Source organism: Aspergillus pseudoviridinutans (genome assembly GCF_018340605.1).
Source record: "Aspergillus pseudoviridinutans IFM 55266 DNA, scaffold_2, whole genome shotgun sequence".
Lineage (NCBI taxonomy): Eukaryota > Fungi > Ascomycota > Eurotiomycetes > Eurotiales > Aspergillaceae > Aspergillus > Aspergillus pseudoviridinutans.
In genome coordinates, this window is record NW_025091282.1 from 4,161,819 (window position 1) to 4,175,986 (window position 14,168).

The window sequence follows — 14,168 nt, forward strand, 5'->3', positions numbered from 1 at the left end:
TCCATCCCGCATGAGGGGTAAGACAAACATTGCAAACAAGGCGCGCGAAACACGGGGTCAGCATGCCACACGTGATTTGCCTGAGAGCTGTCCTCATAGGAAGAGGTGGCAGGTCATGATCATCACCATCATCAACTGGATGTTGGAACTTGGCTCGAACATTCCACGTATCCACGGTTGCGCCGGGAAGTAATCGCCAGTCAAACAATGACCAATTCTTCCGACTCAGGATCAAGCGTCAGGTGTTCAGTGTCAAGTTTGTCACGGGGTCACTTCTGCAGCACAGCCATGATCTGTAAGGCCCCAAGGTCTCATTGGTGGACGATCAAGCGACGACTGAGACGTGATACCTGCTGGTCGTATCAATACTACGGAGTATGCTTGTCATCGTCGTCCAGGGAAATCGCCCTCAAGGTACCATTTCCTTATGACACCTCGTGCCGTAGACTTGCGTGCCTGCCGATGACCTATCAGTTCGTCATTTACAAGCATCAACATGCTCATGATGAGACAACGTGAAGGATTCCTCTCTAACTCGACAGGGGTAAAAAGAACGTCAAAGAATTTAGATAATATTGTTACAAGTTTATTAGATGAAAAATAAAGGGGAAACTCCCTTGCACAACTCCGGTAGACTTTGCTTTTGTTCACCGGGCCTTTGTATGCCGCCCCTTCTTGGCAATATTCAGGTCTTCTTCTTCGCAGCAGCAGCTTTGGCGGCCTTCTTTCTGTTGCTGTTGATCATTACCAACCCAATGAAGGTACCAACCACGGCCGAGCCCAGTAAAGTCAGAATGACAGGTATGCGGATTGCCCACACGCGAGGAGGAAAGAGGTCATGAAGAGGGTGTCCGGGGTCAACAAATGGCTGTTTGATAGTTAGTTTTCATGTCAGGTGTCGTCAAGAGGTGTGTGGATTAAGTACCATAAGGAGTGTCCAAGCCGTATAATAGAGGAAGATCGCGGTAGCGACCAAGAGCATGGCGGATCCAACGAGTTGGCCCAGCTGCAATCAGAGTCAGTCAGTATAAGGGGTTTATGGCTGAGGTGGCATTGAAGTCTCACCATAATGGATGCTCGAATTAGGTTATTTCCCTCCTAACAAAACGCAGGAAGTGCAAAACGAAATGTCTCCTCTGATATTGCCCATAAACAGTCCAGGCCAGCTTGGCTCCTCCGACATCACGTGACAATTTTGGACGCTAAGGCTTTCCTCCCTTCGCCGCCTCACCTTCCCGACTGTTGGAACTTTGTCGGATCACATACTGCATCTCGAGCTCTGGAGTTGACATCTAGTGCAAGAAACTCCAGAGTAGTAGATTCAGACACAGTGCAACCATGACGGATTCTGTCGTGTTGCAGTCCGCCGTTCGCGTGCCTACACCTCCCCCAGGCACGTCGTACTCTCCACAACCCTCAGCCTCGCGAAAACGCTCTCCTCCATCTCGGTCGCCTTCCCCTCGTCGCCGTCGCTCGCCACCTGGTGACTCGCTGAACGATGATGGAGATGCGCCACGTATCGATCCTGAGCGTGCCGTCGAAAGAGAGCGCCAGCTGGCCGAACGCCTCCGTCAGCATGAGAAGCAGGAAGCTGCACGGAAGCCCTTGACGGAGGAGGAGAAGCAAGCTGCCGCCAAAGCTGAGTATGAAAAACTTTTGAATATGCGATCTGGGGGCACATACATACCGCCAGCTCGATTGCGCGCGCTGCAGGCGCAGATCACGGATAAGAACAGCAAAGAATACCAGCGTATGGCATGGGAAGCTCTGAAGAAGTCCATCAACGGTCTCATCAACAAGGTCAATGTGTCCAACATCAAGTTCATCGTTCCCGAGCTCTTCGGGGAGAACCTGGTCCGTGGCCGAGGTTTGTTCTGCAGGAGCATCATGAAGGCGCAAGCGGCGAGTTTACCGTTTACCCCGATCTACGCGGCAATGGCGGCCATTGTCAATACCAAGTTGCCTCAGGTCGGCGAATTGCTGCTCAATAGGTTGATTGTCCAATTCCGAAAAGCATTCAAGCGAAACGATAAAGCCGTCTGCATCTCATCCACAACTTTTATCGCACATCTGTGTAACCAGCAAGTCGCTCACGAGATGCTTGCCGCGCAGATCCTCCTTCTGCTGCTACATAAACCTACAGATGATAGTGTGGAGATCGCCGTCGGTCTGACCAGGGAAGTTGGCCAGCACTTGGAAGAGATGAGTGCTCCCATCGCTCTGGCGGTGTTTGATCAATTCAGGAATATTTTGCACGAGGCCGACATCGACAAACGAGTTCAATATATGATCGAGGTCCTGTTCCAGGTTCGCAAGGATAGATACAAGGACAACCCGGCGGTCAAGGAGGAACTCGACCTAGTTGAGGAGGAAGATCAGATCACCCATCGTATCGGTCTGGATGATGAGATTGATACTCAAGATGGCCTCAATGTCTTCAAATACGATCCTCAGTGGGAGGAGCACGAAGAGGCTTACAAGAAACTCAAGGCCGAAATCCTTGGTGAGGGTAGCGATGAGGAAGACGAGGACGAAACCGACGAGAGTTCTGACGAGGAAGAGGAGGAAGAACGACAGATGGAGATCAAGGATCAGAGCAATACAGATCTCGTCAATCTCCGGCGAACAATCTACCTGACTATCATGTCCAGTATCGACTTCGAAGAATGTTGCCACAAGCTTATGAAGATCTCGTTGCCACCTGGCCTGGAGCCAGAACTCCCCTCGATGGTCATCGAATGTTGTTCCCAGGAGCGAACGTACTCGAAATTCTATGGCTTGATTGGAGAGCGATTCGCGAAAATCAATCGTTTATGGTCTGATCTTTTTGAAGCTGCCTTCGCCAAGTATTACGACACAATCCATCGATATGAAACTAATCGTCTGCGCAATATAGCCCGTTTCTTTGGCCATATGCTGAGCACAGACGCCATTGGCTGGCATGTCTTGTCGGTCATTCACCTCAATGAAGACGAGACGACATCTAGCAGCCGTATCTTCATCAAGATCCTGTTCCAGGATCTAGGGGAACATCTTGGCCTCGCGAAGTTGCAGGCGCGCCTGAGGGATGAAATTCTGCGCCCCAGCTTCGAGGGACTTTTCCCTCTGGACAACCCTCGCAACACCCGCTTTTCAATCAATTACTTCACGAGTATCGGCTTCGGTGTTCTGACGGAAGACATGCGGGAACACTTGAAGAACCTTCCCAAGCCGACTGTTCCCGCCCTGCCTGCACGCGACGCAGAGTCGGATGCGGAGTCTGTCAGTTCACATTCTACCTGCTCCACATGCACAGGTTCTCGGTCGCGCTCGCGGTCATATTCGTATTCACGGTCTCCTTCACGAAGCCGCGGTCCGCGTCGCTCGGTTAGTCGTGGAAGGTCGTACTCGAGATCAGTGTCTGGATCTTCTCGAGGAAGAAGTTATACCCCAAGCTACAGTCGATCGAGATCTCCGGTTCCAAAGTCTCGTCGACGCTCAGTGTCCTACAGTCGTTCACGCTCGCCGGCTGGCCAAAGGAGGTCGTCAGTCTCCCGTACACCACCTAGACGTGTTCGTGACAAATCCTATGACTCTCGCTCTCCTTCGCGATCCGTCACGCCGCCGAGAAAGCGAACCTCTTACAGCCGGAGAGACCGGTCGTACTCTAGGTCACCGTCGCGCTCTGTTACCCCGCCACCGCGAGCTGGGGATGCAAAGGCGCGTGTCAGACGCTACTCCTCGCAGTCTCTTTCTCCTCCTCGTCGACGTGCCGAGAGAAGTGTATCGCCTCAACGTCCTCCTCCTGGTCGCCGTGCCCGTGGAGATTCTTTGTCACGATCGCCCAGTCCTCCCCCACGGTATGGACGTGAACAGAGACGCAGGAGGAACTCGAGCTCCGTCTCACGATCTCGCTCGCCTCCACCTCGCGACTCCAACAAGCGCAGATCTCTTTCTAGGACTCCGCCTCGTCGGGGCCGGGCCTCCGACTATTTGTAAGAAGAGAAAAACTCATTTTGAATTATGCCCTTCGGTACTTGGACATTGTACAATGACTCAGCAGGTTTTTAATGGGCAAAATGACTGGAACAACATGGGCGGGGAAAGGTTCTCAAAGGTGTATCTATATTTCTAGGCTGTGAATTTGTTTGCAAGCTGCTATGCACAATACCAGAGGTCTTGACTATCTGCATTGAATCTATTGGTCGTATGCATGAAGTCTCTGTAAGATTCGCGTATTTCATTCAGTCATCTATCGGGTATCTTGAGTGCTGTATCGCCGTCACAACCATTCTATGTACCAAATCCAATCATCTACGCCGTAGAAGCCTCCCAGACACACCTGTCACACTGACACAAACCCCCAAGCGCGCCCCTAGCCCACTCCCTCCGCTCCTTCACATCAAGCCCAATATCACAGTAATGATTCAGAATCTCTTCATCTGCCTTGATCCCCTCGCCTGTCCGCCGCACAGGCGCCCCCTCCCCCTTCCACACCGCTCGCTCGGCCTCCGTCCGCGCCCGGAACGTAATCTCGCCGCCCCATTCCCAGCGCACGTTGGGGTCACACGAGTGATTCGCCAGACACCAGAGCGGATGCACCGCGCAGAGCTCCGGCCCGCCGTCCCAGGTGGAGAGGCGGCCCGATGCAGTGCCGCGGAATTTAGCGTACAGCGTGTTGAGCACCCAGGTGTCGTAGCGGGCGAGGTTGGCGTACGGGTCGAGTTCCATTTCCTCGAGGATGCGCATCGGCTGGAGGATGTTGAGCTGGAAGGAGAAGGGGAGGGTGGCGGTGGGGTCGTCTGAACCTAAAGGGTTGTCGAGGTCGAGATCGTGGAAGTCTCCCCAGATGTATTTCACCTCGGGGAGGTCGAGCGGATGCATATCTTGCGTGGCGGCCATGGCGATGGCCCGGCCCAGGAGCAGGAGGTACAGGTAATCGGCCTTGTCCTTCGGGTCGGGGATATCCTTGCCGATCGACTCGAGGTTGTCCATGAGGCCGCAGACGGCGCCGTGGTAGACGGTTTGGGCCGTGTCGTGGCATTTCTGGCTGCAGAAGATGGTGTCGGCGCAGCCAGCGCACGCGACGGGGGGTTCGGCGGACGAGAGCTCTGGCAGAGGGGCGTTGCAGGCATCGCAGAGGTCATCGTGGAGGCGGTTGGTGGCTGTGAGCAGCGACGACTCGTGCAGCAGGATCTCCCCGGGAGCGATGTCTTCTTTTGCGAATAGACCCAGTTGAACGGAGACTTCTGCTGCGCTCTCGTCCGAGGCCGCGGCGGGGGCTGTAGCCGTACCATGCAACGCGGGCAGCGCAACGGCCCTGACTTCGCACTTGGGCGCAACGTCCTTCAGGCGCTCGTTCAGCAACGCCAGTGTCTCGGGCGCCTTGCGGTCAGGCTCATGCGTGTTCCACGGGTAGAGCACCCGCCTCGCGTAGCCCTGCGCATTCAGCACGCTCGGGTCCACCACCACCTCCTCTTCACCCTCTTTCCCATGCTTAGCAGCATATACCTTCTTAATAATGCCCAGCTGCGTTTTCAGCCCGGCGATCTCGTCCTCCGCACCCACACCTTCATCCTCCAACAACGCAAGCCCCCGCACACAGAATTCATACGCATCCCGATAACATCCACACCGAACCAAGCTCCTCACAAGCAACCCATACACGCCCCCAATCATACCATCATATTCCTCCTGCGATATATCCTCGAACTCCCCCTCGCCCTCCTCCTCATCCTCCTCATCACCACTCCCAACCCGCCGCATAGCCTGAAACTCGCACCCATCGGGATCAACAACAGACTCCAGCAACGACAAAGCCCGGTACGCATCCGCCGACGCAAGATCCGAGAAGCCCAGGCGTTCGTGTATCCGGCCTCGGTCAAGGTATCTGTGCGGATTGTGCGGGTCGGCGTACAGCTGGGAGGTCACTTCGGAGCGTTCGCGGAGGAGCGCGTCTGCGTCTTTGTCTGTGTTCATGTTTGGGAATAGATCGTTTGCGAGCAGCGAAATGGAGTGTATATTCAGATATCTGGGAAATTGGACATTTGCTGCCGGAGTAAAATTCGCAATTTGTTCTTGTTATATGCGAATATATGCTGTGCTCTGGATTGTGGACGGTGTATTCAGGTTGGTACTCCGGGATTTCTATGTGTAGGCCAATAAATGATAATGACAAGAAGAAGGGCTAGGTGCTATACACATATATCAAGAACGGCATCAAATTGCAATTGCTTCACGAAGATCTCGGACCCATATCCTTCTCTCGATTTTTTTAAACGTGGGGTATCGTTATCGTCACGTGATGATAAGGTTAAATTGGTAGTTGACGAGTAGATCATACAGTCACAGCACATCACTGACTAGGTTGCACTTCAGTTCTGGGAATGTATGGACTATGGATGATGCAGAGCATTTGTGATTATGTACGCTACAATTCTGTCGATTCTGTCGATCGATTTTACCATGTCCAAGTGCTACTTACTACAATACGCTGCCAGTGCATGACATGCGCAAGAGTCCCAAGGATGGGTGTAGATAATAATGTTGGCAACCTGGGTCTAATAATAACGTTGAAGAATCATAAGCATGGCCAGTTGACCAGTCGACCACGCTCCGAGAGCATCCTGCGAGGCGGACTCACATCACCTGTACAGAACATGTTTAGTCTCCAAACCATGAAGGTGCCAAGAAATAAGAATATACGAGAGCTTACAGTGCAATTTTCGTCCAGAACAATCGTAGCGCCCTCGCCCGCTCCGTCCACCAATGCACCTCCAACAGTCTGTCTTTGCCGTAATGTAGCAGCTAACCGAGCCAGCATACTCCTCTGAGGATGACGGTGTCAGATTATGCAGGCAAAAAGGAAGGATAAAAGCCCAAGAACGAAGGAGCAAACGACTTACAGTGATGTACGCCTCGCTCATGCCTCCTTGACGATCGACGTCGTTTTGACTCATGATCCGGTAGCTATCATGGATGCGTTTGGAGCTTTTGAGGCCGCCAATACCGGCAACGTTTGCACCGAGCGTGTTAGCTGGGTTATCGGGGTCCAGGATGTTGACACCGCGGCGTGCATTTTCCTGCGCATGTCGATCGGGTGAGAAGATCTTGATAGTGCTGTCGATTCCAGAAGCGGCGATGGTCGGTTCGTACGGGTGTCCTTACAAATAGGCGTGAGTTAATGCCGTATGTATGGTCACAATGAACATACCTTGCACAACGTTGACAACTTCGCTATCCGCCTCGAGTATGTTGACCAGGTTCGCTGTTTTCCGATCCCAGATGAACACATGGCCAGAGTCACTGCCACTCACGACGTATTCATCATTCAGTCCAAAGTAATTGACGTCTTTGACTGTCTTGATATTGCAATGCCCCCGATAGACTTTAGTATGCGAGGAACAAGGCACGTCCAGTTCGACATCCTCTCTTCGCGTTCGTCGGAAACCATATCTGTTGATGAGATGCTCCTCGGCTTCGTCCTCATCCTCGTCCTCATCAGAAGAATCGCCAAGTTCCATGTCGAAGTCTCCTTCATCCTCGTCCTCTTCTTCATCTTCGGTGGATTCATCGGAGCCATCCTCGCTCACGACCGCCGCATCGCCGTGCTCAATAGAGGCCCCATCCCTACCTCCCGGCCCGCCGTTAGTGGACCTCGTCCGCGGTCCGTTCTGGTTGGAGGTTCGTGTGTGCCGATGAGTAGAGTCTCCATTCATGAGGCCACCAGAAGTCACGAGGTGCACTTCTTGGATCGGCTCCTCCTCGACGCTGCCGTCGATATCCTCTTGCACTCTCTCTTGCGGAAGCTCACCGTCCGAGTTATCTTCGATTTCTGTGCGCAGCCCGCCAAAGGCCCGGTTCACAAAGGCGTAGTTGACTCCAGTACCTGTCTCCATCAAGATGCCTCGACCTACCTTGAGAACCCAGAACCTGGTTGCTGACGCCCGGTCAAGAGACCGAACGTGATGTGCAGTCCCACCATCACCATTGACCCGGGCTGCAACATGTCCCAAATCCTCCAGTGGCAATTGCACGGCATTTGCAAAGGCGGCAACTGCAGCATGTTGTGTCGGAAACAATGTGCGAGTGCTGTCATGTTCAAATCTCGAGGCATCGACATTCACCACCGGATAGTCCCCTGCCAAGCTTTGAAGGTAAGGAACCAGGACCGATTCGATAGCACTGTCGTCAGCTGTTTCAGGAATCGGATATCGCGCCAGATTACGCCTGTGAAAAGGATTGCTCTTGAACCCAGCCAATACAGCGGCCCTTCCTCCTTCGAAGAACAACAAGATAGCTTTGACAAAGTCGTAGCCAAATTGCTCTTTCGTGACAATCACATTATTTTCGCCGGGTGCAGGTACTATCTGCTGGAATAGGTTCATCGCCGAATCTTCATTTTCGGAAGAACTTTGGATCTCACCTCCCAGAAACCGTGCAAGTGTTCCCGCAGCTTGTACGAATCTCCAGGCGGATTCCCGATTACGACGAAGAGATTGCTGAAAGTTCACGACGTCTGGGCTGGGGTCGAGAGGATATCTCCATGTCCGCATGACTTCTCCCATTCGGGGCAGCTGCTCCGCCGCGTGTGTCAACACAGTAGAAAACGAAGCAGTGTACGGCGTCAGATCGGATGGGCTTGAGGCCTCGGTGGCTTCGCGCACCGATGCTTCCAAGGAGAAGAGGGCCTTGCGCAGCTTAACAAGCCCTTTGGCAATACGCATGCTCAGCCGCTGTGCCTCGTTCAGAACCGAATACTGCGCCTGCTCCAATACATTTTGCGGAGCGCTGGATACTGTTTCGGATAGCGAGGGGAACGGGATATCCTCCATCTCTCCATTGCCATAGCGGACTCTGAAGGCTAGCTCACCGCTATCATCGTGCTCCGCCGATCGCCGACGCGATTGATGGCGGTTGCCGCTAGACTGCGACGACAGCGAAGCTACCTTTCGCCGTTTACGTTTTCTGTTCTTTGAGCTTCGGCGCCTATGTGAACTAGGACTTCCTTGGACGGATGTCTGAACCGCCGACGCTGGGTCGTTCGCGTCCGGACTCCGAAGCAGATCAAAACTGTATATATGGTCTCCGGACCAGCTGACAACCATCTCGTTCGGATTGGCGTCGCTGATCTTACAGGCGGTAATATGCCCATTATCCCGGGGGCTCATTCGTCTCTTACCGCCGGGGGCAAACCTCCGAACACATCTCGTCGCCTGTCCCATGAGTTCCTCATCGTGCTGGCTACCGCTGTCGGAGAGACCCCCGGGATGGCCCTTTTCCGCAAGCAGGTCCCGTCCCAGCATTCGCCTGTCGTGCAAGAAGCAATGCAAATGGGCGCCGCCCAGCGCGATGTAATACGGTTGACTCGAGGAGCACGAGATGGTGTTGAGATCCAGACGGTGCCGTTTATAGGAAATCAGCGGAGGAGGCACATTCGAATCGTCATGATCCAGACCCGGCCGGTACGCCATGAAGCCCTGTCCCCCGCGCGGCTGTGGATAGGCGGAAGACGGCTGGCGCAAATCCCACTGGCGAACCTCGCCATCCTCCGAACACGTGAGAAAGAGGTACGGAGATGACTCGGTGACAATCCTCTTGACCCGATCCGCGTGGCTCCGATAGACTCTGCAATTTGTGTTTGTTTCGTTCAGGTAGCGCGCATTGCTGAAGAAATTGTTGAAGCGACGGCTCCGGGCCGACGCAGAAAAGGCAGACGTTGCGGCGACATTGCCGTTACCTGCGGAATACTCGATGTCAAAGACGCGCACTTGAGAATCACCGGCGCACGTCACCAGCGTGCGATCATTCGAATGGGGCATGAACTTGGTCGAGAAGATGTTCGCCTTGTGGCCCGTGTAAATGGTGGTGTTGAGCGTAAAGGGCGCGGACGAGGATTCCGGTTGGTAGGAATAGATGTTGAGATGCAGATCGTCAGAACCCGAGGCCAACAGCTGACCAGATCGCGACCAACTACCGCCGGAAATTAGAAACCTTGTCAGAGAAAGTTCATAGTTAGTGGTCTCACAGCTAGCACATACCATAACGCGTTGACGCAGCCTGTGTGACCCCCCAGCTCATTTACAATATCCAAATCGTCGATCCATTCCTTGGAGCCATATATACCACGAATAGTCGCTGAGGGAGAAGTGTATCCCGACTCCCGGCGCCAGATGCGATAATACAGTGAGTCCTTCATGGTTGGCGTCGATGCAGAAGCTAGGGCCGGATATGCGATCTAAATGGGAGGCGATTTTCTAGTCTCCTGGCGTGTGGACCATCTCGACCGGGCGATCCAGAGCCTCAGTTCAGTGCCGACGGATTCTCTTTGGGGGGTGAGGTGACGTCAGTCCCGGCGATAGATAGTTGGCCAGGAAGAATGTGGTAGACAAGAGATGAAGCAGGTAAGAACCAAGGGGGGAAGAAGATCCGGGGAAGAGAAAATGCAGAAGCACGATCAGACGAAGCTAATCTCAGTAGATCGGGTCGATAAGGGTGGGTTGGGGAATGAGACCGAACAGAGGGAAAAGTAGAGGCGCGAGTAAAAGAGGTGGAATGTTAGATAGAAACCAAGAGAAGAACAAACGAAAGGAACCGAAAGAGGGGCCTTGAGGCTTGACTCTTAAACCAGATGGATCGATCCATCCATTCCAGGTCCAGACTCACACCTACCGAACCACTATTCTAAGTATGGGTTGTGTCGAAGCAGCTTTCCTATGTGCTCTAGGTTGTACTGTCGCTGGATCCATTCTTCTTCTGGGCGACCACCTCTACTTACATCTGACAAGGAATAAATATGGCTCTTTGCTTGCCAATCACTACTTAACATTGTCTCGGCAAGAGTTACCCCCTTCTCTTGCTGAATACTTTTCTCTCTCACCACCTGCAACAGGATTGCATCTTCTTACTTTAGTCGACCGTTCGGCACGAGTTTMTCTGAAATGTGACACCCGAGTCGGACCCGACGATGATGATCGCGCCGGCCAGCAGGGACTCCACCGCTTAGTCAAGCAAAGCCCGCCTGTCACCGTCTCTGATGGGGTTTGAAGCGCTCTGAATGGCTCGCAGATTGCAGCAAACTCAGGAATCTAGATGTCTGTGTCCCCCCAGCTGGCTGCTACTCTGCCGAATAATAGCTAGTAGATAAAGAGTACTACTACTAGCAAGGTTAGGGAAGATACTTTAGCTTGCTTACTGCTTAAAGTATGTTTTTCTTTTTCTTTTTTTTTTCTCTGAGAAGCTGTCCGCTATCTATCCTCGTTTTCTCAGCTTCTACCTCTCTACTTGTTCATAATAATGATACCTTTCTAGGACCGTAAGAGGTACTCGTGGCAAATCACTGTCATTCTATGCTCATCATTTCGTCAGCTCATCAACGCCTATTCTACCAAAAATCCTGATCGAAAAGGCGATCTCAGACACAAAACAGGTCTAAGAATTACCCTGGCAGAATCCCGGACAATGAAATGCAAAGTCCTGTTTTCCGCATCGCACAAGTTCAGGTTTCAGTGGCTGATTGCTATCATTTTTATGGAGAACAAGGTCAACCTTCCAAACTTTTGGTACCTCTCAGCCGGCGGCCCCTCCACCCCACGAATTCTCAGACTTGCATAAGTTGGGAAAAAGAGCCAAGGTAGAGGGCGTGATCGACCGAAAAATAGGACTACTTTCGTGAAGCGAGGCGATTCGTTCAAATCAAGGCATACTAGCCCGAATCTCAACCGGCGGCCCATTGCACTGATCAGGATTTTCATAGATCCCGTCGAGACTGTTGGCGGGTTCAGGAAAGAATGAGAGAGGGGAAAAAAGGAAATGAATAAAATAACCAGGTGTGAGCCGTCTCAGGAATGCAGATGGGTTGGAATCATGGCCCAGGCGAGGAACAGGTTTTCCGTCCCTGTCGATGACACTTTCTCGTACCGACAGACGGCATTTCTGGATGCAATGAACGTGTCATTGTGAAACCCTTTCGCCCGAGTTTTCTGTCGGTGGGCCTGCTCTAAGCAGCTCTTCTTTGACTGGTTTCTCTCTCTGCTCGCCGCTCCCCTCTTCTCTCGGTTTCTATCCCTTCACAGCGACGGGTGTGCTATCTAGCGCCAAACCTCCCTACGTACGGGCCGTGGTTAAATTCCGGTCCTTTGCCAGTAGACAGCTGCAGCGGAGGTGCTAGGTACAGTGCTGGCTACTGAGCGTCGTGCCCTGATACTCACACTCTGCGAAGCGATAGATATTCCGTGGATTCCATGGTCGATCCATCAGATAAATCCAAATAGAATAGTCTATGACCTCAACAGCGCAGTTCTCCACATTCCAGGCCTCGGGCCCCTCGCATCTCGCGGGTGGGTTGCAGCCAATTCGGCCGTGAGCTGACTAACCCACTGCCTCTCCAACCTTACAATTTGCGCTTCGATCCTACGTATCGCTTTCAGCTCGTCCACCATCGAAGCGATCATCACGTCTAGTCCCTTGGCTGTGCGTACAAGTGCAGCATCAGCGGGCACTTGCTCTGGTCCGTCGTAGCCCGCAATATCCAGGCTCTGCAGCTGCATCAAGCTCTGTTCAAGCTTCATTGTCATGGCGTGCACCTCGTCCTTCCATACACGATCGAGCGGATCAATGAAAACCACATGGCTCGCATCTCCCTGGTGTCGATGAAGTCGCATGCTCTCAATCGCTTGCACTTTCCGGAACCATTCTTCGAATTCCTGGACAAGCATAGTATACCTGCCTCCGAGACTGTCGGTCAAATCACACACATCCTGCACCAGCTGCGAAAAGACCTGGATCTGCGCAGCGAAATTCTGGCGACCACCATGTTCGCTGGCATTCTCAAGCCAGCGATTCAAGGCCTGCCCATTAAGCAACCGCTGGCACTTCTTTTCATCCCCTACAATCGCGCGATACGTCTTCGCGACCGCGTCATACTTGGTCTGTAGCTGTTCCTCCGACCCAGCCTCCAGTGCCGCCATCTGCTGTAGTGAAGATGAATGTAGCAAGCTCAACTGTAGTAATTCCGTCTGAAGCGCCGCAATCTCCGGCCACGTCGCCGGAATCAGTGAATCCTCCCCATCTGCGGACGCCTTGGCAGCAGACAAAGCCGCCGGTCTCACCACCTTCCTCGGCGAGAATTGCTGCTGATAAGTCGTAAACTGCCCACTCGATCTCGTCCCGGCTGCCAACCCGGCCGTCGTAGACGTGGACCCAGAAGACTGCGAGTCGCTCCTCTTGGAAACCCGAGTCTGAGTCGTCGACGGCGCCACAATCTGGCTCCGGTGCCGCATATGCCTAACCCCAGTGGCCGGGGTCCCGGAACTTGCGCCAGCACCAGCACCAGCACCAGCACCAGCTTTCAAAGGCTGTCTCATCGAAGCCGACCGGGTCGGCCGTGGCGGCGGCGGCATATCCGTTTTCTTCGGGGACATTGACAAGACCCCGTCGCGTTTCCTGGGTGAGGTCGACAATCCCTGCGCGGCGAACGTCGCGCTCTTCGGCGTCGTAGCAACCCTCCCGCTCGGGTTCGTTCCCATCCCTGTCGCTGTTCCTGTCCCTATCGCTGTCCTTGCGCCTGCACCCGTAGCTGTCCCCGTCTTCAACGGGCTAGGTCGTATCAAACTCCGTCGTCGAGTATTCGCTGCCGTAGCTGTAGCTGCCGCTGGCACTGGTGCTGCCACTGCCGTGCTGGGCTCCTCCTTATGCTGCTGTACTACCGGCATCTTCGTCAAGACCCGACTCCCTCGCTGTAACCGTGTCTCCTGCTGCTGCTGCCGCACCGGTGCTGCACCGTCTCGATCACGAACGGGGATACTGCGCTGAGGGAGGAGACTCTTCCTGCGATCGGTTGTGCTTGTACTAGTGCTTGTGCTTGAGTGTGTGTCTGCGGATCCATCGCCATCGCCATCTGTCGTTGCTGTGCGTCCTGTGGTGGACTTGGTGATAGTGAGTAAGATATTCCAGCCAATAGCCACGTAGATGGGTGGGAATAAAAACGAAGCCGAAGCCGAAAGACAGAGTTTGGTTCTGACTGACTGTGTAGCTGGTTGGACAGGGGGTTGGTTCTGGTTCGCAACACTAACCTGTTTACTTTGTCCGCGGAGGGAAAGGGAGCGCGTGGGGATTGGCATGGTTGAGGTTGGGTTTAGATCATCTGAGTCATTTCTCTGAGTGGAGGGATCAATATGGGGTATAACTGG

The 14,168-nt window shown here is 53.5% G+C and overlaps 5 protein-coding genes across 5 annotated transcripts; 1 reads left to right on the plus strand and 4 right to left on the minus strand.

The window, feature by feature from the left end:
- Positions 1 to 685: 685 nt before the first annotated feature.
- Asppvi_003511 (dolichol phosphate-mannose biosynthesis regulatory protein) lies at positions 686 to 1,068 on the minus strand (the record flags this gene model as incomplete). The annotated part of the gene is made up of 3 exons (XM_043299474.1): positions 686 to 868; positions 926 to 1,006; positions 1,066 to 1,068. 3 exons carry the CDS (start codon positions 1,066 to 1,068, stop codon positions 686 to 688), a joined length of 267 nt encoding a protein of 88 aa, XP_043155409.1.
- A 270-nt stretch (positions 1,069 to 1,338) lies between these two features.
- On the plus strand, positions 1,339 to 4,050 carry Asppvi_003512 (pre-mRNA-splicing factor cwc22; the record flags this gene model as incomplete). Its single annotated transcript, XM_043299475.1, has 3 exons — positions 1,339 to 3,261; positions 3,296 to 3,974; positions 4,043 to 4,050. 3 exons carry the CDS (start codon positions 1,339 to 1,341, stop codon positions 4,048 to 4,050), a joined length of 2,610 nt encoding a protein of 869 aa, XP_043155410.1.
- Positions 4,051 to 4,293: 243 nt separating this feature from the next.
- On the minus strand, positions 4,294 to 5,958 carry Asppvi_003513 (putative MYND domain protein; the record flags this gene model as incomplete). Its single annotated transcript, XM_043299476.1, has 1 exon — positions 4,294 to 5,958. One exon carries the CDS (start codon positions 5,956 to 5,958, stop codon positions 4,294 to 4,296), a length of 1,665 nt encoding a protein of 554 aa, XP_043155411.1.
- A 601-nt stretch (positions 5,959 to 6,559) lies between these two features.
- Asppvi_003514 (WD repeat-containing protein) lies at positions 6,560 to 10,177 on the minus strand (the record flags this gene model as incomplete). Its single annotated transcript, XM_043299477.1, has 4 exons — positions 6,560 to 6,808; positions 6,885 to 7,141; positions 7,193 to 9,951; positions 10,020 to 10,177. 4 exons carry the CDS (start codon positions 10,175 to 10,177, stop codon positions 6,560 to 6,562), a joined length of 3,423 nt encoding a protein of 1,140 aa, XP_043155412.1.
- A 2,080-nt stretch (positions 10,178 to 12,257) lies between these two features.
- Asppvi_003515 (uncharacterized protein) lies at positions 12,258 to 14,099 on the minus strand (the record flags this gene model as incomplete). The annotated part of the gene is made up of 1 exon (XM_043299478.1): positions 12,258 to 14,099. The coding sequence occupies one exon, from the start codon at positions 14,097 to 14,099 to the stop codon at positions 12,258 to 12,260; it is 1,842 nt and encodes a 613-aa protein (XP_043155413.1).
- Positions 14,100 to 14,168: the final 69 nt, after the last annotated feature.